At 35.6% G+C, this 25,511-nt stretch overlaps 1 protein-coding gene across 14 annotated transcripts; it reads right to left on the bottom strand.

The window, feature by feature from the left end:
* Positions 1–943: 943 nt before the first annotated feature.
* On the bottom strand, positions 944–11,417 carry LOC121782349. 14 transcript variants are annotated; one of them, XR_006046351.1, is made up of 9 exons: positions 11,356–11,413; positions 8,399–11,128; positions 7,722–7,798; positions 7,459–7,597; positions 3,433–4,707; positions 2,456–3,017; positions 1,779–2,342; positions 1,516–1,611; positions 944–1,160 (listed from the first exon to the last, which is right to left on the bottom strand). XR_006046351.1 is itself a non-coding variant. In XM_042180147.1 (6 exons), exons 3-6 carry the CDS (start codon positions 2,214–2,216, stop codon positions 1,011–1,013), a joined length of 396 nt encoding a protein of 131 aa, XP_042036081.1. In that variant the 5' UTR covers positions 2,217–2,342; positions 2,456–3,017; positions 3,433–5,218; the 3' UTR covers positions 944–1,010. The 14 variants fall into 14 exon arrangements, 1 of the variants encoding a protein (XP_042036081.1); XR_006046349.1 differs by having other exon boundaries at positions 7,459–7,798; XR_006046348.1 differs by having other exon boundaries at positions 7,722–11,128.
* Positions 11,418–25,511: the final 14,094 nt, after the last annotated feature.

A 25,511-nucleotide genomic window follows, 5' to 3' on the forward strand; every position in this document is an offset into this window, starting at 1 on the left:
AATATAGATAAATAAAATACACTACAAACTAAATGGACTGCACATACCACACGTATCATACACAAAATACACATTAGTACACAATTCACAAAATAAACATACCAAACACACTACAAAAATAACACACTTTACACACATGATATAGACAATACACTTTTTATACACAATACTATGCACGCATAAAATACACAATTTATATATACGTTGCACATACTACAAACATTAACCCAATATAAATAAAACACACAAGAGACGACATTAATAAAACATACATACACACTACATAAAATGAACATACTACGCACTAAACAAAAAAAAACACACACTTCATACACATTGCATACTATATACACCACGCACAATATATATACAACGCACATGCTCACTATACGTCATAACACAAAGTTTACATTGTACACAAAGTTTATACACCACGCACAATATATATACAACACACATGCTCACTATACAAAAAACATGCACAATGCAACACACATTCTATATAGACATTATAGACATACTACACACACTATACAGAAAATTCATACATTGCAAACATAGATGCACGCTACATATATTGTACATCATACTTAAACTATACACAAAATATACACCCGTTCACAAATAAACAAACTGGACCCACTACAAAAAATAAATAACAACCTTTTTACACATACAATATAGACAAAATATACTCAATGTATACTATCCCCACAATACACATGTACTGCACACACTTCACACGAAGTATACATACACTCCACCAAGTATTCCTAAACATAATATACACTACACGTAAAAATCACACACTATACACAAAATACACACCACGTAAAATTCACACACTATACACAAAATACACATAGTGTCCGCACACAACAAAACACACTGCACTACATACACTATACACAAAAATACCTACACTACACAAACACTCTACACATGCATACAAAAAAACACTACACAATACACAAAATACATACACAAAATACAAACAGAATAAACACAATTCATGATGAATGACTGATAATTTGAAGCATTTGAGACGGCATCTGCCAAGAGCTTTGTCTTAAGCTCCATTGCCGGTTCGGTAACTTGCCTCGGAGGGAGCATTTAATTGTCTTGAATCTATACCAAGCTTTTTTCAGCAATGCAAGAACCTATACAAAATAAATGACCATGATAGCACCAAGTAAGGCAAAATAAAAAAATGACAACGCTCATATGTATAATAGGCAAAATCTTCTCAAAGTGCTGATATTGCAATGCTTATTGTACAGAGTTATAGACCCAATTACGACTAGGCATTACTAATAAGTAATTAAAAATCACAAGAAAAATTTGGAAAATAATTCAGTTTATTTTAAGAGTATAAAACTTGTTGGTTTTTCAATGTAATTGTAGCAATAGATTTAAAGGGTCTAGGAAATCTTTTTTATTATAAATGCAATGAACATGTATCTCTCTAGAGTTATGACAAAAACAACATGATGCTTTGATTTTAGAAACCAATACCTCGAGTCCAGCTGACTTTGCCATATCCTGAGTTGCTGTGTTGCTGGCCACGTCATCCGGGTATGATACACTTTCAGCTTCACAGAGTTGCATAAGCTGCAACAGAAAAAATCACACTTTAAAGAATTAAGGGGGGTCTGTTCATAAAACCACACCAAGCACAAGTACAAGGACAATAAAAATTTTGAGGTGTGCTAACTTTACCAACAGTTGTAAGATTTAAAGACATATATCAACTTATCTTAATTGGAAAGTGCACTCACAATAGATAAAGCTTTAGATTTTAGGCAGGAGATAACAGCCATGTATGAGGAAATATTGTCTGAGCACGATAACTTTAAGTTCATGATGGCCTGAACCAGAATCAGAACGCCTCCATTGCACAGGGAAGAAAACAAATAATAAAGAAACTAAAGGGGAAAAGGAAAACGAGAAAGTAGTCGGGAGTTAAGAAAGAATTTAGAAGTGTGAGATTTTAGTTAACCAGTGGGATAAAGTTAAATGTGCTATTAATAGAACTTTTAATTGCTAACTCATAACAAGGAAGAAAATCCTCGAAGTAAAAGCATGGGAAAACCAAAAGGATCAAGACAAAGTGTAAACAGAGAATTAAAAATGATAAGATAGCTACATCCAATCACCTCTATGGGAGTTTCTCTTCTCATGGTTGTAAAACCAGTCCCCATGTTAATGTAATCCATAAAGCGCACAGTGAGAGAGAGTAGCACAGTTAAACCTGATTATTTACTTGCTTGCTGAGGTTGATCTAGAAGCCCACGGAAATCCGACGAGGCAGATTGTATTGACAGCAAAGCACCACTGAGTGACTGCATTATAGGTTTTGAGTAGATTAGTTCTCAAAAATACGGTCAAAACAAGGTAAAAATAGAAAAAGTATCAAGGCAACTACATCAAAGTAGACAAAGACACTATTACCTACCTTAGGAAGGGTAGGTGTGTTGTGATGGCTTCATGTAATTAGGAGTGAACTGAGAGAACTTGGTGGTCTATGTTGCAGTGGGATCGAAGAGGGAATTGCTAATCCAGATAATTGCTGCTGGGTCCGATCAGAGAAAATGGTGGGCCTGCAATCTGAAACCAGAAGGACAAAATTGCAGTGATCATGAGTTCACACAAATCACTTGGAGTAGAAGTATTATCCACAACCAGTATTGGCAGTATGGCCAACATCAGGTTCAGTATAAGCCGTGGAAATACTGTTGAGTGCCCCATCTATAAATGCTACTAAGTGCAGGATATGATGGCATACTGTGGCCACTCAATGAGATGGTCCACAAACTGCTCGAATGCCATACTCCCAAAGGAAAACATCAGAATGTCATAAATTCAAGGTAAGACTGAAATTCACAATAATAACATTAACTGATAAACTAGGAAGGAACAAACTTCTGAATCTGCAGGCTTCCTCAAAGCATCTAAAACAGCTCGTAAAGCAATACCCCACGTAAGGTGAGTCACACATTGATGCTTAATGACTGATCCTGAAGCATAAGCATTCACAAAGGATGAGCATTATAGGCAAACCAAAATTTTTTAGAACAGGGTAACATTACAACTAACATTGTTAGGTTGAATAGTATTTTACAACACTACTAATATGTTTTTAAACCAAAATTTGTTGCATAATCACCGAACGGACATGTAAAGATAACAAACTCAAATATAGTAGACTATGTATAAAACTACTTAACTGGCATATAAGAGATGTTAAGTCAAATTAAATTGTTGCGGAACATGACCAAATATATAGAAATCGAAGTAGTCTAGATTCCATCCATTGTAATTTAAGTATTTACTACATAGTAGCAACAAGCTGCAGTTTCCATTCCGGCATTGCAAAAATATTAAAATCATGAGAAAGATCAGTCACCCTGCCACAGTAGTGGCAACACTAACCTTATTGATTGCTGACACTCATTGATTGCTCCACCAGCTTCCAAGGCCCATGATTTCTTTTTTAGATGCAAGTACAGCAAACTTAATGCCAAAGTAAAAAGGAAATGTGTCTAGTAAGTAACTTTAGTTGGGAAAGAGCCTGTAAATCTAAGAAACACTAATATTGCACATATTTGTACACGGCATATGAGAATATTAATTAATTGTGCTGCAAGGTAGCAAAAATTGGATTAGAAAAAGATGAAAAACGTCAAGCACAGTATAACAAACAAAAATTTAATATATGTAACAATTTAATTATATAGCTGCAAAAGACAGCAAAGAATGAATAAAATAAGTAGAAAAATATAGGCGCAACAACCAGGAAGCAGAAGACCAAGCAAAGCAAGCTCAAAAACCAATAAATAGACTTGTGCCTTCTATTTTCCACACCTTCCCCCGTTTCTTATAAGTTAAAAACTCAGTTGCCACCTACCACCCCCGACCTTCAGATCGACTAAGTATATTCTACTCTATTTATGCACTAGGAACTATAATAGAAAACACCTTAGTTGCACAAGAGATAACATTGGAAAGAATGAATCTAAATGCTTAGAGAGGCCTTCAAATAGAATGAATCCAAATGCTTAGAGAGGCCTTCAAATCGACTAAGAGTGACACGAGAATATGTTAAATTACATCAGAAGCCTCAAACGCAACAGAATTGGCACACAACAGAATATGTTAAACAAAAATTATATCTAAATGTATGTACAAAGAAGAGAATAACTAACCACACATCCTGGTATCGTGAAGATATCGTGTTCTTCAGAATGAGACAAAGCAAGACCAACTCCAATTTTATTGGGTATCGACAAGTGTAAAGCATCAGAAAGATTTTGCAGTAGTTCTTCAGCTTTAGTAATTAGTATGAATGACACACTTAATATCGAACTAAAGTTAGGTTTAATAAAAAAAATGTTTGAATATATTGAGGTGGTCAAAACTAAACTGGAGCAGTAATACTCAAATGAGACGGTCCACAAACTGCTCCAATGCCTTACCCCCAAAGGAAAACATCATAATGTCATAAATCCAAAGTAAGACTAAAACTCACAATAATAACATCAACTGATAACCGAGGAAGCTAAAACTCACAATAATAACATTAACTGATAACCGAGGAAGGGACAAGCTTCCCAATATGCAAGCTTCCTCAAAGCATCTAAATCAGCTCGTAAAGCAATACCCAGCGTAAGGTAAGGTGAGTCACACGTTGATGCTTAATGACCGATCCTGAAGCAGAAGCATTCACAAAGGATAAACATTATAGGCAAGCTAAAAATTTTAGAACGGGGTAACATTACAACTAACATAGTTAGTTTGATCAGTATTTTATAACACTATTTATATGGGATCATGTTCACTCAGTAAACCAGAATTTGTTGCAGCAGTTATAATCATCAAACGGACATGTAAAGATAACAAACTCAAACATAGTAGACTATGTATAAAACTACCTAACTGGCATATAAGAGATGTTAAGTCAATAAAAAGTGTTGAGGAACTTAACCAAACAGATCAATTCAACGGAAAAAATCATGCCATCAAATATACAGAAAACATAGTAGCCTAGATTCCATAAATTGTAATTAAATTATTTACTAACCTCGTATTAAAATATGAGAAAGATCGGTTACCCTGCCACAGTAGTGGAAACACTACCCTCGTAGAAATTATCTTACTTGACACTGATTGAATGCTCAACCATCTTCCAAGCCCCGTGATTGTTTTCCACCCTCCCCCCCCCCCCCCCGCTTCTTTTAAGTTAAGAACTCAGTCGGCCCCTACTACCCTCGACCTTCAGATTGACTAAGTACTATCTAGTCTATTTATGCACTAGGAACAATCACAGAAAACAACTTAGCAGCACAAGAGATAACATTTGCAAGAATGAATCTAAATGCTTAGAGAGGCCTTCAAATAGACTACGAGTAACACTAGAATATGCTGAATTATCTCAGTAGCCTCAAACGCAGCATGATTGCTCTGTAGTCTGCCTCAAACATAAAGTCTTTCCTGCATACAACCAAGAAAAGGGTTACAGGTTTAGTGCAACATGTAGAAGAATTCCAAGGAGATAAAAATAACAAACCGTTGTGTGTATTTCACATCCTACAACTAAGCAAAAAGTTATATCTAAATGTATGTACAAAGAAGAAAATAACTAACCACGCGTCATCCTGGTATCGTGAAGATATAGTGTTCCTCAGAACTAGACAAAGATCCAACCCCAATTTTATCAGGTACCGACAAGTGTAGAGCATCAGAATGATTTTGTAGTAGTTCTTCATTGATGGCTTAAGTATGAAATGACACACTAAATATCGAACTAAAGTTAGTTTATTAAAAAAATGTTTGAATATTGAAGCAAATATTGATTGCAGCTTTATACCCTTCAACTCGCTGGAATAAATAGTGAAGTGGTCAAAATTGAACCAGAGCAGTAGTACGCTACCCTCCATTCCATCCATTGTATAATAACCAGTTAAATTGCCCACACACGTAAAATACCCCAAACAGAAGTCTTGCTCGCCATCAAGCAAGCAAGACAAATAAGCACATCCACAAGACCCAGGATTTGACGACTATAATAAAAGTTCGGATTTCCCACCTGCTGGGAAACCTAGTACCTTCTCGCATACCAAAATGCTGACAGTTTCTGATAGTCCTTTTCTATGAACCGAATGAGCATGTTGAGAAACAGATCTTTCTCATCTGAGATTGAAACAAATGTTATTAGTTGTTAAATATTACTATCAAGCAGCATACCCCGATTGAAACCGAAAATTACTAAATCATTTACCCCTGGTATACATCAGGAACAAAGCAATGAAGGTTTGCAATCATTTTAATCAAAAAAGACGTTTTCTGATGAGCATAAGATGAACGAGGTAAACTGCAAGGGGTGAATTCAAATTTATGTGTCCATATACATTGACACCATGCAATAGTTGTAACTGACTAATTTGGTGAAATAAGAATTATTGAGATGATGTAGATAATACATACTCTAATGGTGCATCCTCTTCACAAACTAGAACGTTAGACGATCACCAGCCAGATACAAACTCTCCATGAGGGAGTAGAAAGATTCCTGCTAAAGCTTCCCTCTGAAGGAACACATTTGTAGGGTCAGAAAAAAAAATGCACGATTTCCTTGAGAAAAGATTATAACATCAAAAGAATTGAATTGATGTGTATAGCATATCAATTTCCATTTACTCTCGACTCTTGAGACATAAAACGTCAAATAAAACAAATAACTAACCATCATACATCGACAAATAGCTTAAACTCTTCTTACTAATCATTTGTATCTCTTTGCAATGACAAAAACCAAATGAGGAAATGAAATCAATTGAACAGTTCGAGGTAGTTTTTCAATTAGACGATCAAGATGACAAAAAAATATGCTTGTTAACTTACAAACTCATTCTATGTGCTAAGTGACTTGTGAACATAGCAACTACAGTTTGGGAAGCCCTCTATATTCCATTTCACAAAATACCAGCAAAAAAATTAGTTGGTTAGGTTTAAGTTCAGAAATTTGCCACTAGATCCACAGACACACACTATACTTGCAAATAACATGCAAAATACAAATAAGATTGTCCCCAGACAATAGAGTACAAACATTTAAGATAAGATAAGCATGGAGGTGATCATCAAGTCTAAGTTATTGCAGGTTCTCAAACTCTCACCTTTTCAATCAAACTCTCACCTTTTCATTTGAAAGTAACTTTCATAAAATTAGCATCCATTAGTTAAAACCAGCAATTTGATCTCAAAATCTCTTCAAGCACATCATTAGCGTTCACATAAGCAAAGACATTTTCTAAGAAACTCAGATATCATGCTTTGAGTCTTGTCGACCTTCAATCATGAAAAGCAAAGAAACCTTACCATGAAATCTATAGCACTATATAAGATTTTAAAATTAGTTGTACTGAAGCAAAGCTTACAAAGTTTATCACAATGAATTACCGAAAATTTGAAGCATCTGAGACGACATCTGCCAAGCGCTTTGTATTACGTTCCAGTTGGCCCTTCGGGTAACTTGCCTCGGTGGGAGCATTTAACTCTCTTGAATCTATGCCAAACATTTTTTCAGCAATGCAAGAAACTATACAAAACAAATGCCCATGTTAACAGTAGGCAAAACAAATGAGAAATTGAAAACTGCATATGTATAAAAGGCAAAATCTTCTCAAAGTGTAGATATTGCATGTACGGTAAATACTATATACATTTGTTAAAGACTCAATTGAGAGCTCAACCAGCTTCCAAGGCCCATGATTTCTTTTTAGATGCAAGTTCAGCAAACCTAATGCCAAAGTAAAAAGGAAATGTGTCTAGTAAGTACTTGGGAAAGAAACATATATTAAGATGCCAAGATTTGACAATCAATGGGGGTTTATATATCAAAGAAACACTAATATAACACATATTTGTGCAGGCATATGAGATAAAGAAAAATAGGATACTATGCATGTATTATTTATAGAGCAGCAAGACAGCAAACAGTGGATTAGAAAAAGAAGAAAAACGTCAGCCTCAGTATAACTTACAAAAATATAATATATTTAACAGATTAATTATAAATCTGCAAAAATGCAGCAAAGAATGAATTAAATAAGCAGAAAAATATAGGTGCAACAACCAAGAAGCAAAAGATCAAGCAAAGCAAGCTCAAAAATCAATAAATAGACTTGTGCCTTCAGTTTTCCATCCTTTCCACCCGTTTCTTTTATGTTAAGAACTCAGTCGCCCCCTACCACCCTCGACCTTTAGATCGACTAAGTACTTTCTAGTCTATTTATGCATAGGAACTTTCACGGAAAACATCTTAGTTGCACAAGAGATAACATTTGCAAGAATGAATCTAAATGCTTAGAGAGGCCTTCAAATCGACTAGGAGTAATACTAGAATATGCTGAATTATCTCAATAGCCTCAAACGCAGCATGATTGCTCTGTGATCTGACTCAAACACAAAGTCTTTCCTGCATACAACCAAGAAAAGGGTTACAGGTTTAGTGCAACATGTAGAAGAATTCCAAGGAGGTAAAAATTATAAGCTGTTGTATGTATTCCACTTCCTACAACTAAACAAAAAATTATATCTAAATGTATGTACAAAGAAGAGAATAACTAACCACACATCCAGGCATAGTGAATATATCGTGTTCTTCAGAAATAGACAAAGCAAGTACAACCCCAATTTTATCAGGTACCGACAAGTGTAGAGCATCAGAAAGATTTAGGTTTATAAAAATAAATGTTTGACTATTGAAGCAAATATTGGTTGCAGCTTTATACCCTTCAACTCACTGGAATAAATAGTGAGATGGTCAAAATTGAACTGGAGCAATAGTACGCTACCCTCCATTCCATCCATTGTATAATAACAAGTTAAACAATTACCCACACACATCAAATACGCCAAAACATAAGTCTTGCTCTACTTCAAGTCAAGTTAGACAAATAAGCACATTCACAAGACATTAGATAATCCTCTACTTCAAGTCACGTCAAATCACACAAATCATTTAGAGATATTAGGTTGACCCCGAATTCACTCGCGGGTAAGACTTTAGAACAAGAATTGTACACGAACTAATTCCCTAAGAGCTAGGCATCCCAATACTTCAATGTAAGTTCGATTTATGTCTTGGGAGTCTCAAACCATCGTCACTAATTCATAAAGAGAATATCTTCCGGCTATTCTTTCTTTTAAGCACATAAGATCTTTCTCCCAAACTCAAGCAAAATTCATCGCTCACAAGTCAGTATGATGCATAAATCAAAAGGTCTTATTCATTTGGATGTAATGGGGCTTTTGGTAAAGGTGTGATCATATTTGGTTAAGTAGCTTATCACCTTCTTAAAATACTAGCACATCCATCATAGCATCCTTCACAACATCCTTCACATCTCACTCAATGCGTGCGAAATTCTGACATCTCAACACCTAAAACTCGAATTTTTCTACCATCTAAACAAAGTCATCATATTCTTTTGAGCAGATTTCTATTTTTCACTTTTTTTCTAGCCTTTGGTTTTTTTTTTACACATGAAAGGCTGCCTTTTATTTTTATTTTTTACTAGCCTTGGCTTTTTTTAACACATGAAAGGCTGCCTTTTACTTTTCTAGCCTTGGCTTTTTTTTACACATGAAAGGTTGCCTTTTACTTTTCTGGCCTTGGCTTTTTTTTACACATGAAAGGCTGTCTTTTTTTTCTAGCCTTGGATTTTTTTTACACTTTAAAGGCTGCCTTTTTATTTTATTTTTGTTTGAAGACGAAGCTTTTTCACTTTGTATCTCAGTATAAATGAATACCACCTGATGAATGTTCCAGGACTTCCATCTTTTTCTTGCCACCATAAGTACCCTCCCAAGAATGTTACAGGACTTCCATCTTTTCCTTGCCACCATTAAAACCCTCCCAAGAATGTGCTAGCATTTTAATTTTAGTGACTATGGTAGAAAATATAGGCCGACAAATGGATATAATAAGTAGGGCTAATATAGTGACTTCAAAATTTTTAAACAAAGAAATTAGGTTTTTGGGGCTCAAAATGGCTCACTAGGGGTTTATGTAGGGTTAGGCATGTGATAATTTGGATATGAGGCTTTTTGTCCTATTGCCTAAATCATTTTTATGCACCAATATCAACAAGATTGCAACTCATAAAGCTCTCATCCATTCGATCGGCCCTATGGCTTTTTCAATTAATTTTTCAAAACCGGAATAGTTCTCTCTCATTAGCTCAAGAAATCGGGCACCAAAGAACACTATTGTCACTTTATTGAAGCACGGGAAACCTAGTTCTCCAGAAGTTAGTAAGCAACAAGTTTTCAGATCAACCCGAGAGAGAAATGAAGCCTACACTAATAACCCATAAAAAAGTGGTGAAAGTAGTGACAATCAATAGAGAGAAAAATCTTGCATGCATACACAAATAGCAAGTGGTGAAACTCTGTTCATGGAAGCATTTCGTCCTCAGTACAGAGTAGCATAGTACTAGGGCAATTTTTGGATATTTAAGAAGCTAATATCCATTGTTTATCAATTGGTGATGTGTATGAAATCATGAAAAACTAGGGAGAAGCACATATTAGAGAGCCATGGCAGACAACCTCTCGGAAATTTACTCTTAATCATAACATGTCAATTACAAAAAAACATGTAAGTCCTCTATAAAATCAACATATCAGGCATGAATGAGAATAAATAGCAGTTAGGCACTCATGTATAAGTAGGAAACATCACAAGTTGAGTATATACAGGTTTGAATGACACCCGAAAAAGATGAGAAGTAGAGTTACCAGAATCCTCAAAGACCAAGATTTGACGACTACAATAATAGCTCGGATTTCCTGCCTGCTAGAAACCTGGTACCTTCTCACATACCAAAATGCCGAAAGCAAACATCTACCAGTGTATCTTTATCAGAATAAAAAAACGTAGTACTCTGTCAATTTAGATCATCTTCGAAACTTTCCAACATTCAATTTTGATTGATCGATTAAATTGTTTTCTTTAAAAATATATTGCCATGCCATCTTTCTTTCCTATCATCTTTGCAAGATCAGTCTTACCTTCCTACCTTCCTTTTCTGGCATTAAAATTCCCTTTTATGAAGCTCATTCCCTACAAAACAGTGTGAATATTTGCATATCATGTAAGACCCCAGGAAAATTAAGTGTTATTTAAACGTGGTTTTTATTAACATGATTTTCAAATCTTAAGCGAAAGGAAGGAAACGTTTTATATCATAGAAAAAAAGAGAATTTCTTTCATTTTCTTTTATCATCACTAGAAAAAATAAGTACTAAATCACAACATGAGATGATCTCTTACAAAAAAAATGTACCTACTCATTTTATTCATCAGGGCCGGGAGTCCAATATAGGAAGCTAGTTGCTCCTGCAGTCCACCCCCTTCCCAAGCTCCTGCAAGAAGAAACAAACTTCATTAAAATCTTATCAAGAAGAAAACTGTAATATCCCACATCTTTTAAACTACTATGTTTGCTTGCTTTACATCTTTTATCTATGTTGAGAATAATTAATTACCAAGATGGGAGAAAGGAAAATTGCTCGAACAAGTAGGTGCAAGAAGTTGGGAAAATTGCTTGCCTTGCGGCATGAGTAATACACTAGCTATACATGTGAATATATACATATATATACAACCCTTTGTATCCAACACTTTGCAATAGGCATTATGGCACTTTTCGGATAGCCACTCTTTAGTCTTGAATGCCCACTTTTTCTCCCAAGCCATGTTCTGCAGTCAAAGAAAGAAGAGCTTGTCTGCTAGAAGACAAAGAACTTCTACACTCTATTTCTCCCTTTAGTCAAAGAATGGATAGTCCACAAAATAACAACTTTGACGCCATTCTCTTTGTGGTGACACTAAAGCACACAAGCATTATCATCTTTCAAAATCTTGCAAGAACAATCCCTCCCCATGCATGCTCCAACAGTGAGTTAATTAGAATCAGAGGAACAAAGTCCCCAACACCATGATGAGTATGAAGAATGAGAGGAGAGGAGCCTTATGTATCTTGTCGCCACATTCAAGATCACTCTGTAAGAAATTCACTATATCTATCAACTTTTTTCCCATCACAATCTCTCATCAGTTTCATGACATAAATTCATCTATCCCACCCACAAAAATCCATGTTTCCACACATTCTAGTTTAGAAGAAAGTGCTTCAAGAGTCTAGCTAGCAAGGAGAGGAAAGTTGCATATTGTTCATTCATCAAGCTTTTTCTCATATCTAAGTAAGTTCCCTACCAAAATTCTTTGTTCAAAGCAAGCCATAATTTAGTACATATCTCTGTCCCAAAACCCAAAACACAAGCATGCTTAGTGTTTCTTCAAGATCTCAACTTTTATGCATAAATAGGAAAAACCTTAGCCGTCTTGAATCACAAATACATAAGCCACTCAATTAAGAATTTGACTAAGGAAGTAAGAAATCATACCCTGGCTGGAGTTTCTGTCCTCTGTCAGTAACAGCAGCAGCGCCGGGTCGGCGGCGGCGACGGCAGCCGGCGGTGGTGGCGAAATACGGCAAACAACGACACTTCTTGGCTCTTTTTCAACTCCTCTTAATTTCTGAAAATTTAAGCAAAGATTCAAAGTTTAGAAACTTGTTTTTACAAATTAAAAGTGAAATATACTTACCTCCCGAGCGACGACGGCGACGGCGGCCGGCGCAGCGGCGGCGGCCGCCCGTCGACAGCAGCGGCAGTTTCCAGCCGGCGGCGGTGCTGGCGGAGAGGGAGACCGAGAGGGAGAGGGAGAAGAGAGGAAAGAAGGAGAGAAGGGAAGCAGGGAGAGATGGCCGGCGGGCCGGCAGTGGCAGCCGTTTCCGGCAGAGGCGAGAGAGAAGGGAGATTTGAGAGAAAGAGGCGTTGGGGGAAGGAGGCGCAAGTTTCAGACTTTGAATTTGAATTAACTAGGGTTTCAGAGTTTGAATTTGAAGTGAATTGGGTTTCATTTTTATTTCTTAGCATAATGGACTTTAAATTAATTAAGTTTTTGGTTTTTTTAATTATTTTTTATTATGGAATAAACCCTCTAAAATTTAAATAGTTGAGCCTAAGTCTTCTTTTAAAATATTAGTGTTGGTTTAGTCCAACTTTTATGATGATTATAATTAATTCTTGAAGTTAAGATTTATTTAACTAGTAAGTTATGTATAACTTGAAGCTTTGGTATTTATTGCATTAATTTTGTTTGTGCCCTTGCATAATTGGAGTAAGATAAATTCATGATTAAAATTCAACCTCTTGAGAGTAGTGATAAATTAACAAAAATTATGTAAACAAAACTGGATAGTTTGGGTATTTTACATTCAGATTAAATTTATGAAAATTATTTAATTTAATATTTTACATAATTAACCTTCTATGATTATTTAGGAAACACTAAATTTTTCATAATCATCATTTACATACATTTAGACTTTAGCCGATTGAGGAGATAGTTTACCATCTTAGTAATTAATAAATGTAGATATTATACATTACTTGCTTAATCTCTTCTCCCATTATCAAGAATGTGGATATTTTTTCATTCCATTTAATTTCTCAGTGTTATAATCAAATGAAATAATCATACTCATTCACATCAAATTATTTTATTATTAAATAATTTTTAAAATTTCAATATAAAAACGACTACATCCGTGCATATATATTTAATTTTTGAGTTTTATCATTAAATGAAACTATCATGGTCATTCGCATCAAATTATTTTATTAGTATTAAATAATTTTTAGTTTTGTAAATTATATAAAATGACTACATGCACATATACTCAATTTCTTAATGTTACCATCCAAATACATAATAATATTATTTTACATCCAATTATTTTATTATAAAATTATTTTTAAAATTCTTGGAAGGCCCGATGAAGTAGCTAAAGTCGACCTTCCAGAATTGGATGATGGTTTGTTATCTTTTCATAGCCAGAGGGTTAAGGATCCTGAGATTGCTTCCCGTAGAGTACCATAGTTTTCTGATGCACTTATTTTAAAGCATTCTGATTTTATTTCTCCTGCATTTGACAATGCTGGTTGTTAAATCAGTATTGATTCTAATAGGCAAGCTGTATATAGAAGTGGTAACTCGAAGGTTTCAACTGGCACATAACAAGATTATTATGCTAGCGATGTTACTCAATTTTCTTCCAGCAAGCTTCCTTGTAAGTTAATAGTAATTTATAATTTCCTTAAGTACTACTACCTCTGGCCTTGAAAAATAGAAAATTTTGAAACGGCATGAGTTTTGATGCACAATTGGTTACGTAAGAAAGACAGAGAGAAAAAAGGGTAGAGTAAGAGAGAGAGAGAGAAAAAAAATAGGTAAAGAGAGATGAAGAGAGAAAAATAGGTAAAGAGAGAGGAAGAGAAAAAGTAGAGGAAGTAGTGTTAGTGGATTATGGGGTTCAGCTCATAAAATAAAAAGTTTTAGAAAGTTTCTATTTTTAAGGGAAGGACCAAATGGAAATCGTTTCTGTTTTTAAGGGACGGAGGTAGCATTTGACTATCTTTTTCACTTTTGTTTGGGGTTCAAAATTATGCAAACTTATCTAGAAAATATCTGTTTATTTAGTAATGTTGGGGAGTGATCAGTTGCTAACTCATCATTTAATTGCTAACTACAACTAATTTAAGATCATATGATTTTAGAAATTTTGTGATCTACAATTTGCCATGTGTAATTTCATTTTTCATTTTTTAATATTAAAAAATAATAGCAGCTATAAATTTAGGGTTTAGAAACACAATGTGAAATACATCAACACAAAGACATGACAATGTCAATAAAATTTCATATTGACATTGTACAAGCATTGTATTGACATATTATGTGTCGTGTATTGATATAAAGCTGTTACCGAAATTTATGAAAATTTTAGAAATTTTTTTCAAATTTTGACATCGAAACATATGCATGTGAGATCTCGTTAGAATCCTTATGAAATTATCTTTGATTAGATATATGTTGTGCGAAAAAATAATTTAAATCGAGAAAGTTATATGCGTTTTAAAGGTATGAGATATTTTTCAAAAGTTAGTTACAACTAATTTGTTGTAAATTGACATTAATACCCTGATTGGCGTTTTTTCTTGATCGTATTGATATTTCGGGGATAATGATCTAGGCCCTTGATTTGAATATCTAATGGCTATTATTTAATTGTAGTTAGCAATTAAGTATTTAGTTAGCAATATAACACTCCCATAGTAATGTTAGACTTGTATAGTTTGGGTGCTTGTTCATCCCTCTTGGAGTGGCATAGATAGAGTGCTCTTGATCTGTAACATTAGAGAATATGGGATATATTCCTTATCTGATATATTTATTTTCACCTTTATTCAGCTTAAACAATCTATGACACAAAAGCATTTGGTGAACTTTATCTTTGTTTTTCTTTTTATATGATTTGGCTTATTAGTTTGAGCTAGTTCCTAGATAAATGGTATTGCTACGCAAACATCTACGCTTGCTACTCTGTTTGTGTTTTCTCAATTTAGATTACTAGTAATTTGTTTGATTTGGTACCCCTAATCTCTTTCTCTACTTTCCTTGAACAGTTTCAAAATCTCAGGTATCTGTACAGGATTTCAGCGCCTAGTAGAGCAGCACCACCTCCAGGCTTTACTTCTCATGGATGGACAGAGCAATTTTTGGAACCACACTTTGGTTAAAAATTAGAAATGCTTTTAGTGGGTCAATTTAATGTCTTATACATGAAAGTATTCGGATATCGTTCTGTTCTGTCTTGGATAATTACTTTACTCTTTACTTGCAGGAAAATCATGTGCTTGATGCTACATCTTTATTAAGAAATCAGCATCAAACACTCCCAAGTGGTGATACAGACACTAATGGTGATATAGAATTTATGGATCCTACAATTTTGGCGATTGTCAAGGGACATTTGCAAGTGCCATCAACAATACAAGCCTAGACATAAGATCCAATTTTTCTCCGCATTTTAATACATATGATGAGGCTAGATTCCAATCAATTTTACAAAGACCTCTTCTTACACATCACAAACAAAGATTTAATGACATGGGCGACAATTCTTTCCACCCTTGGTGATACTCATGGAATTCCATCTAGGGTTGTCGAGCAGATTCTATCCAATAATATCTCTTCATTTTCACAGCTCAACCTACATCAGTATAGAAATGGAATAACTTCTAATCGTCAATGTGATGGGTGGAATGAAGCCCGGAGTGTAAATAATTTGGGTATGGCTGAGCTGCTCAGAACTGAGCCGTTGGGACATAGCAGCAAGTTCTACAGTGGTTATAAAGAATGCAATATGAGGTTGCCAGGTTCAAGAAATATATTCAATGGGGCTTATGGGATTTGATTTAAAGATTTATTCTATTCGACTTGTGATGATATCAGTGGTGAAATACGATGATCATATCCGGCTGCAATGCCTGAAGTTCACCTTTTGAACATGGAGCCTATAAAATTCAAAACAGTTCCCTTTGACACAATGGTCATGGTTAGTCGACTCCTACTTTCAGGTTGCTGGACGATCAAATCTTCTCGCATGGAGTCCATAAAGCAAACATGTAAAAGTTTGATTCTTTCAGTTTCATGCAATGGATGCTATTTACATTTACAGTAAAAGTCAAGTTTGTATCATTACATTCATGAGCTATGTGAAGAGGGTGGCAAAAAACTGATTTGGTCACATTCAGGAACAACAATGCAACAGTTTCTTGTTCAACAAAATTATTATTTAGAGAGTTTCTTGTTCAAGTTTGAAGATATAACTATCGCTAAACACTTGAAAAAATCATGTTTGTTTGTATTTACTACTAATATTTATCTTTTTTTGGACTTGGCAAGGTGATCTTTTCTTCTAATTGCGTGAGAAATTTTCGGTGAAAGGTCCCGAGACTGAAGCCCAATGCAAATGCTGCTGCTACTATACCTATGTTGGCTCCCATCGTTAAGAGTCTTTGAGGTTGATCTCTACACCATAGAGACCGACTCCAGATTAATTGTTGATTTCCTTAACGGTCAGATTCTGAACATAGTCCGAGAGAGGCTGGAGATAGAAAGAGGGCAAAACATAGAGTGAGAGAGAGAGTAGTGTTTGGGCGAGGAACATGAATAATCATGTGATATAGAGTGGATTAAATTAGGTGACTATTGGTAAACTGTCGTGCATTAAATACATAACAGTTTTGGACTTCCAATCTAGTCTGTTGGTGGGCACAGAAAAGCTGTAAAGACGAAAGGATGGAAAGCTAAAGATGGCGACAAGCACATGGTGGTCCCTATTTCAGATGACTGGGTTATCGTCCTCACAAAGCAACACAGAAATATAAAAACTCAACTCCATGGACGAAGGCTCAAACAAAAACACAACGCAATATCAGATCGGAACTCGATTTGCAAAATCAAATGACTAATCATACTGAACCAACAATTACACCCACTGGTTGACAGATAGTACAAGATTGCAAAAATCAAATGGATCTCATGCATTCTATCAAGACCACCCTTCCAATACTCAATCAAAATCTCTAGATCCACTAACTCAAATAATTTTTCATGCAAACGAAAGGATAGAAGGTTAATACTCAGATCTAACAACTATAAAGGTAATAAGCAATTGGAATGAAAAATCATGCATAATAAATTGAAAGACTCCATTGAAACCGCGATCCAAACACGATACCCAAGTTGTTAATCAAACTAAAATCTCCTTCAAAATGTTAACACACTAGAAAACATTAAACTAGAATTGCAAGATGAAATGAATGACATTGTTGCAGAATCCGGTGAAGCTTCTGACTGGACAGCGAACTGGAACGGTGATTACGCTTCTCTAGCAGGTGGTCGAAAGCAGGTAAGTGAACGTTGGATCTGAATGAGGAATGAGAATGGAAAGGGTAGGGCTTGCCTCCAAAGGTAAGTGAAATTGGTAACTGAGCACACTTCTCTCTTCTTGTGACCTCATATTTATAGGACTGACTTCCTCTGATCTTTAGGGTTTCTCCCCTCATGAAATGGGATCATTGCCCTTCTTAGGAGTTGGTTATTCTGGGCAATTTTCTTCTATCTCCAACTTGAGCTTGATAGCTTGCATTCTGGGCAGTATAACACTCTTTTTTTCAATTCCTTCATCCGAACTCCTCTTGACTCCTTTCACTTGCACCTAATCCTGCACACTTCAGCAACTGTTTTACATATTATCCGTTAAAAACATGGTAAACTGACTAGTAACCAAGGCACTAAATGAGTCTCATCAGATTTCAGTCAAGAAACTCTAAACCAGCTAAAGCCACATTTGGTGGGCTGTTTAAATACAAAAACAAGGCGCGATTAGAGGAGAAGATAGTGTGTTTCGTGACGAAAGATGCACAAGGGGTTTTGTCACAAAAGAGAAATACACGAGGTTGGCAACCATAGTAGTGGGTGAGGGTATGTGAGGATATGATTATGAAATCAACGGTTGAGAGGCAGGATATGCAGGAACTGGGAAGACCTCCATATCGATAGAATGATGTTCTTACGATTACATTGGGTTTGAGCCTAAATGATGATGGAAATATGATTGAGGTGGTACCCTGCCATACACAAGGAAGGGAGCTGGTTTAGGAGAATTTTTAGTCATATTTTAATGATTTAAAGTTGGAATTGTCCAGGCCTATTTATCCAAGCTTTGGAAACTCTGATTAAAATGCATAACTTACATGTCATTGTGTTGTTTGAACCCACATTAGTGGGGATCAAGTTGACAAAACAATCAAGAGGTATTATGCAACAGGCGCGACGCTCTCGGCCAGGTGTCTCGTCGGGTGGCGTTGGACCTTCCGCCTAGGGTTCTCGGCCTGGTGGCTCGGCGCCTCGGTAAGTTCTCGGTCGAACTGCCTCGCCACGCCAGCCGCCTCGTCGAACTCGTTCATGGGTTCCGTCTGGGGCGTGCGGTCTCGGCCAGCGGCGCGCACGAGCCCTCGCTCGTCTGTGCGTCGACCCGTGATCGTTAGTCCCCTGCTCCCACTCAATCGACAACCCTATCTCGATCCCGCGTGGTGCGATCCGTCTTGGCGTAAACACCGACGGATCGCACGTCTCGTACGGTCAAAAAATTCAATTTCTTTGATTCGATAGTTCTTGAGTTCAACATGCATAAAATATAAATAAAAACACCAAGAACATATTTCGTAATCAAATAACGCATGCATACATGAATTTTGCAAAATTTAAATCCAAATAATTAGAGCCAAAGACTGGCTCTGATACCAATTGTTGGGCATGGCAAAGGAAACATGCGTTCTAACGGATCACATAAAATCATAATCTATTTAGCATATTATTTAAACAAAATCTATTCGCGTAATTCTCACATGTATTATGCTCATAACTTGAATTTAAACACGTTTTAGCACGAACAATACCTAAGACATGCTTGCTACGGAGTTAGCCAATTTACCTCGTTGATTCACTAAAGAATCGAAGATGGCTTGCTTCGTCTCCTCGTGAAGATCTTGAGTACTAGACCACAGATCTTCTGACTGGTTGTCGGACTGTAATCTAATATCAGGGTGGGCTGATCTTATTAGAATACTTGGACTTAAATAAAGAAGACGGAAATCCTCTCTCTTGGAGGAGAGAAAATCGTCCCCTATGTTTAATATGAGGGGGACGAAATTTTGAGTAGAAAAATACACAAGTGTCTTTTCTGTCTCCTTTATTCTCATATTTATATTTAGTCACGTATTGGGCCCAGTTCAAGGATCTATGGATGAATTTGGACATCGCCTCCCCCAATTAGCTTTTTACTAATTAAACTGAATCCACAATTTAATATAAGCTTATATTGGAATATTACAACACCCACTATAGAAGTAATATTGCACTACCCGTCCAAATCCAAAATTACAAGTATTCTGGGTTTCCATTTATTTGTCGTTAACTTCTCGTGCTTAATCAACGTCGATTAATATCTAGCGGTGCTAGGATTACTATTATATTGAATCGTGCGCGAGGTGAGTCTCGTTTGATAACATCCACAAGAGGAGCTCGAAACAAGGTTTTATTATTCGGAACCTAGCTAGTTGGAGTTTGATTACTCTATGAATAACAAATAAGCGTTTCTTGTTAAGTCATCTCTTGGAGTTTATAATATTTTAATTAATTAAGTCCATAGCAGGCATTGATTAATTAATGGATGTTTCTATCTTAAGCGCGGAAAATAAATTACACACAAATGGAAACCCCGGAATACTTGTAATTTCGGATTTGGAGAGGGAGTGCAATATTACTTCTATAGTGGCTGATTGTAATATTCCAATATAAGCTTATATTAAATTGTGGGTTCAATTTAATTAGTAAAAAGCTAATTGGGGGAGGCCATATCCAAATTCTTCCTTAAATCCTGACTGGGCCTAATATGTGACTTAATATAAATAGGTGAATAACGGAGACAGAAAATACACTAGTTTTATTTCACAATTTTCGTCCCCCTATATTCCAAGGGAGTGGACGATTTTTGCTCTCCTTCCGTGAGCAGGATTTTGTCTTCTTTATTTAAGTCCTATTACTCTGGTGAGATTGCCTACACAAATATCAGTTTACAGTCTGGGACACCAGTGAGAAGATCCAAGGTCGAGTACTCAAGATCTTCACGTGGAGAAGACGCAAGCCATCTTCGATTCTTTAGTGAATCAACAAGGTAAATTGGCTAACTCCGTAGCAAGCATGTTTTAGGGATTATTTATGCTAAAGCATGTTTAAATTCAAGTTATGAGCATGATACTTGTGATAATTACGCGAATAGAGTTTGTCTAAATAATCTGCTAAATAGATCAGTTTTTATGTGATCCGTTAGAACGCACGCTTCCGCTACCAACCCCTTCAGCCACACCCTCGTACCCTGCAGGAGAGGTAGTGCCCCGTCCCTTGCCCCTCCTCCATGCCCCCTTGGCATCTTAGTGGGAGAATCCATGATCGGAGATAGCCACAACACCTCAAAAGAGAAAGTCTCAATGCCAGTGAACTGAGTATCCAGAGGAGTACTCGGGGGTTGTCGGCCGACAATAAATCCATGTAGGGGCGATAGACATTGTCCCCAGGTGATTAGAGGACCCCCTGCCTACTCCCCCCTGCAGCGGCAGGTGAGCCCTGTATCATCCCGGGCATTTGGGTCATCCCGACACTCATTCTGGGCATTTGGGGCATCATCCCACACCAATGGGGGTACATATTGTAGTACCCGGGCATCATCCCCGCCATTTGGAGTTGGGGCATCATTGGGGCCATACCGGGCATCATTCCGGACATCTGTGCACTTCCGCCAACGGGAAAAGTCGGCGCTTGTGACTCGCTCGTGACGGGGGGAATCACTATCGTGATGATCCATTTATTTTCCAAAGAAAAGTATATATATATATATATATATATATATATATATATATATAGAGAGAGAGAGAGAGAGATAGAGAAACTCGTTAAAACAAGTGGTGTGAATAAAATCAAGTTCAACGAGCCGTATATATAGAGTTTTAAAAAAATCGGGACGTCCGCCAGGCGAACGTCCCCGAAATGTCGTGGAACTCTGGTGTCCGCAGCGAACGTCCGTATCCGTGTGCCTGCTGCCTAATGGAGGATGTCCCTTGTCCCTTGTGTGTCTCTATGAAAAAAAAATAAAAAAATATTAAAAATTTAACGACGCATGTCCCTTATGCGTCTCTATGAAAGACGCATCTCCGTCATGCGTTTCATTAAAAGGAGACGCGTGAGGGTCATGCGTCTCTCCCAATGGCGGAATAAAAAAAAGTCCAGTACACTTGAGGAATGTTAAGTATCGTCTAGAATCAAAAAAATAAAAAACCCCTCAGCGCCCCTTTGTCCAACCACCAGCTTCAAACATGCAGTAGCTTTTCCTTGTTTTTTTCTGTTTTCCCTATCCTACTCCAGCATCTCGGTTCTGACTGTCATGGTAAGTTTGTTTGTGTTTTGGCAAAGCAAAACGTTTTGATTCAATTCTTGATCTTCTTCTTTATTCAACTACAATTCTCTATTTTTCAGAAATTGCTTGGGTAAGTGATAATTATATTGATTCAATTTTTGTTGCAGTATTTTGTTTGCCATCGACATATAATTCGTGTGGATCTGAAAATTATGCTGTTAGTATTTTTTTTGGGAACATATTTTTATCTTTTACTGGACCCTTTCCTTGACTTTCAGATTTTAAATTTTTTTATATTCACATGTTTAAACTTTTGAGCATTCCAACAATGTAGTATAGATCTATTGTTGGGTTGCGATTCAAATTCGATTTTTGTTTTTAGTCTTTTCCATCCAAATCAACTTCTAAATTTCATTATAGTACTTACGTACCCGGATTATAGAGGTTTTATGGTTAAATAATTGGTGAATCTTATATGAAGTAGTTTTTTAATATGGTTTAAGTAACTATTTGAAGTATTGTCCTAAATTTTATTTTAAGTATTGTCCTAAATTTGTTACTGGAATGAAAATTCACACACTTATTGTCACGACCTCCCTTTCTAGAGTTAATAAATGCGGATGGTCGCGACTAATGAGACTTTAAGAAAGATGAATTTTCTAGGGTTCCACTAAAGAATTTGACTAAATAATTAATATTTAAATAATGGAAGGGAAAATCAGTAACATTTGAATCCAAGATTAATAACTTATCATCATTAATAATTCAAGAGTAAAAGGGTTCAAAACATAGCTGTGAAAAAAATAGTATTATCTTAGCGGAAGCGTTCAAGAGAAAGAGTAACGTCATGTATGAAGACACAACGATACTCGAGATTCAATTAATAACCAGCTAGACTTCAATTTAAGCTCAACACCACCCAACTCGTTGATGCTTAACCTGCACATAGGAAAACACATGCAAAACTGAGTACTATAAAATACTCAGTGGACTTATGCCGAAAACAGTTTATCAAAAATATTATATTTATCATGTCATTTTCAAGTAACCATCGGGGTTTTATCTTTAGAAAGGTCCGAGGCACCAAAATATTCCATCGTTCAAAATCACGGTTGCGCAGCCAATTTCCCATAGACGTCAACCATATCTACTCATACATGACTTGGAATGTGGCCACAAACCAAGTCACTAGACCGGCCAACCTGTATGCTAGCACACGGTCTACCATAGGTGTACACTAATCCAAGTAGGGTTTTCGGCACTACAAGGACCCGAATTCGATTTATATAATAAATGGCAAAAGTCATTTCAGATAGGCACGTTAAATCAAAACACGCATGATAAATATAATCTTTTTGATAAACTGGTTTCGGCATAAGTCCACTGAGTATTTTATAGTACTCAGCCCTGCATGTGTTTTCCCTATATGCAGGTTGAGCGGCGACGAGATGGGTGATGTTGAGCTTAAATTGAAGTCTAGCTGGTTATTAATTGAATCTCTGAGTGCCATTGTATTTTATTTAAATTGTATAGCCCACAATTTATATTTCACAAGATTGGACTTGTATTAATTATTTAATTTATTGTACCCAACACGGAATTGAGTCCAACAAATATTTCTCACAAAATGAATTATTAAATTACCTTGTGATTTCCCCATTGCGATTTCAACTTGTAAAACAAGTTCTCGTGCCTTGTCAATAATTCCAAATATCCGAATAGTAACTAAAATCACAAGTCATCAATAACTCAAAAAAACCACGCCACGTAAACGAAATTAATTCAGTCAACGCACAGTCAAAATTCAAAATCACAATTAGGTCACCGAAATAACAATTTCACTCGTCATTTAAGCCACATACTTCACGACATTAAAAGCATTAAATGCAAAAGTTTTAGCGTTCGAAAATTAGGGTTCAAAAAGTTGGCGTTACATGTATACAATATATTTATACACATATTAAGGTATATGCTTCTAAATTTACATGTTGTATTGATATAATTATGTCTTTGCGTTGATAATTTTAATACACAGAATTGAAAGTCTTGTGTTGATAAATTATTTCTTTATATTGATATTTAAATTTACATATTGTATTGATATAATTATTTATTTGTGTTGATACTTTTAATACACAGAATTGAAAGTTATTAGTTATTATTGTAAATTAGTTAGCACACTAACGCAACCTATATATATATATATATATATATATATATATATATATATATTGGGATGTATTCACATCCTTCATGTAAATATTATCCAAACATTCAACTGAATCTCAGCCCCATGATTTTGTCATCCGATGGTTAGATTAATGTCACGTATCATTTAATAATGCAGATTTTCAGTTGAATAATGCACACCGACTAATAATCCACCATTATAGTGTAATAATGTAGATTTTCATTCTAACAATGTACACCGACTGATAATGCAGATTTTTCGTCAAATAATGCAGATTATCACAACCATCCAATTTAAGAATCCAAGGGATGTGATCTGTTTGAAGCTTACTCTAAAAAGCTGTGAAGTACGCTAACACACTATATATATATATATACACCCTAACACATTATATATATATAGGGAGATGATCAAACTAAAAATACATTTAAATCCAGAAATGCAGCACAAATCTTGGCCCTAGGATTAGATGATCTAATGGTCAATAATTAACCAAAAACACGGAAGGTCATAATTAAGCAATTTTAGGTTATATTATAATATTTGGGTTTAATGTCATGCTAAGATCATTTTAGGTCATGCTTTGTTAGCATGACCTAAAAATTAACTAACTATGACCTAAAAGTGCCCTACGTATGATATTGTTCTGCGTTTCTGTATTTAAATCTAGTTTTGCATAGATCAAAACCCTATATATATATATATATAGAGTCGTGATCTTATGATAACCCCTAAATATCGTAATAACCCTATAACCAAATCTGGACCACACATATTTCTAATCATGCGGTTGAGATTCAAACTTAGATTTACTTCATAAAAAAAGCGCGGGGTAAGACTGTCATTTCTCTCATTTAATTTCTGAATTTTGCCAAATATCACGTAAAATGATAAAATGATAGGTTTATTGCATAGAATGATAGTTTTGAGATAGATTTACTTCATAAAAAAAAGCGCGGGGGTAAAACTGTCATTTCACTCATTTAATTTCTGAATTTCGCCAAATATCACGTAAAATGATAAAAATGATAAAATGATAGGTTTATTGCATAGAATGATAGTTTTGCCGGATAGAATGATACTCTGAGTTGATAAAATGATACTTTTAACTAACTGATAAAATGATAGGTTTATTGCATAGAATGATAGTTTTGCCGGATAGAATGATACTCTGAGTTGATAAAATGATAATTTTGACTGACTGATAAAATGATAAAATGATAAAATGATAGGTTTATTGCATAGAATGATAGTTTTTCCGGATAGAATGATACTCTAAGTTGATAAAATGATACTTTTGAATGACTGATAAAATGATAAAATGATAGGTTTATTGCATAGAATGATAGTTTTGCCGGATAGAA

Source organism: Salvia splendens, chromosome 20, assembly GCF_004379255.2.
Source record: "Salvia splendens isolate huo1 chromosome 20, SspV2, whole genome shotgun sequence".
NCBI lineage: Eukaryota > Viridiplantae > Streptophyta > Magnoliopsida > Lamiales > Lamiaceae > Salvia > Salvia splendens.

What these genes read in the sequence shown, in the direction of transcription:
- LOC121782349 (XM_042180147.1), bottom strand. Translation starts at nt 2,216, where the DNA reads ATGGATTACATTAACATGGGGACTGGTTTTACAACCATGAGAAGAGAA. An exon ending in GAAGAGAAACTCCCATAGAG is followed by an intron (nt 1,869 to 2,156) that starts GTGATTGGATGT and finishes ATTCTGGTTCAG; the next exon opens with GCCATCATGAACTTAAAGTT. An exon ending in AATCTAAAGCTTTATCTATT is followed by an intron (nt 1,612 to 1,778) that starts GTGAGTGCACTT and finishes TTTCTGTTGCAG; the next exon opens with CTTATGCAACTCTGTGAAGC.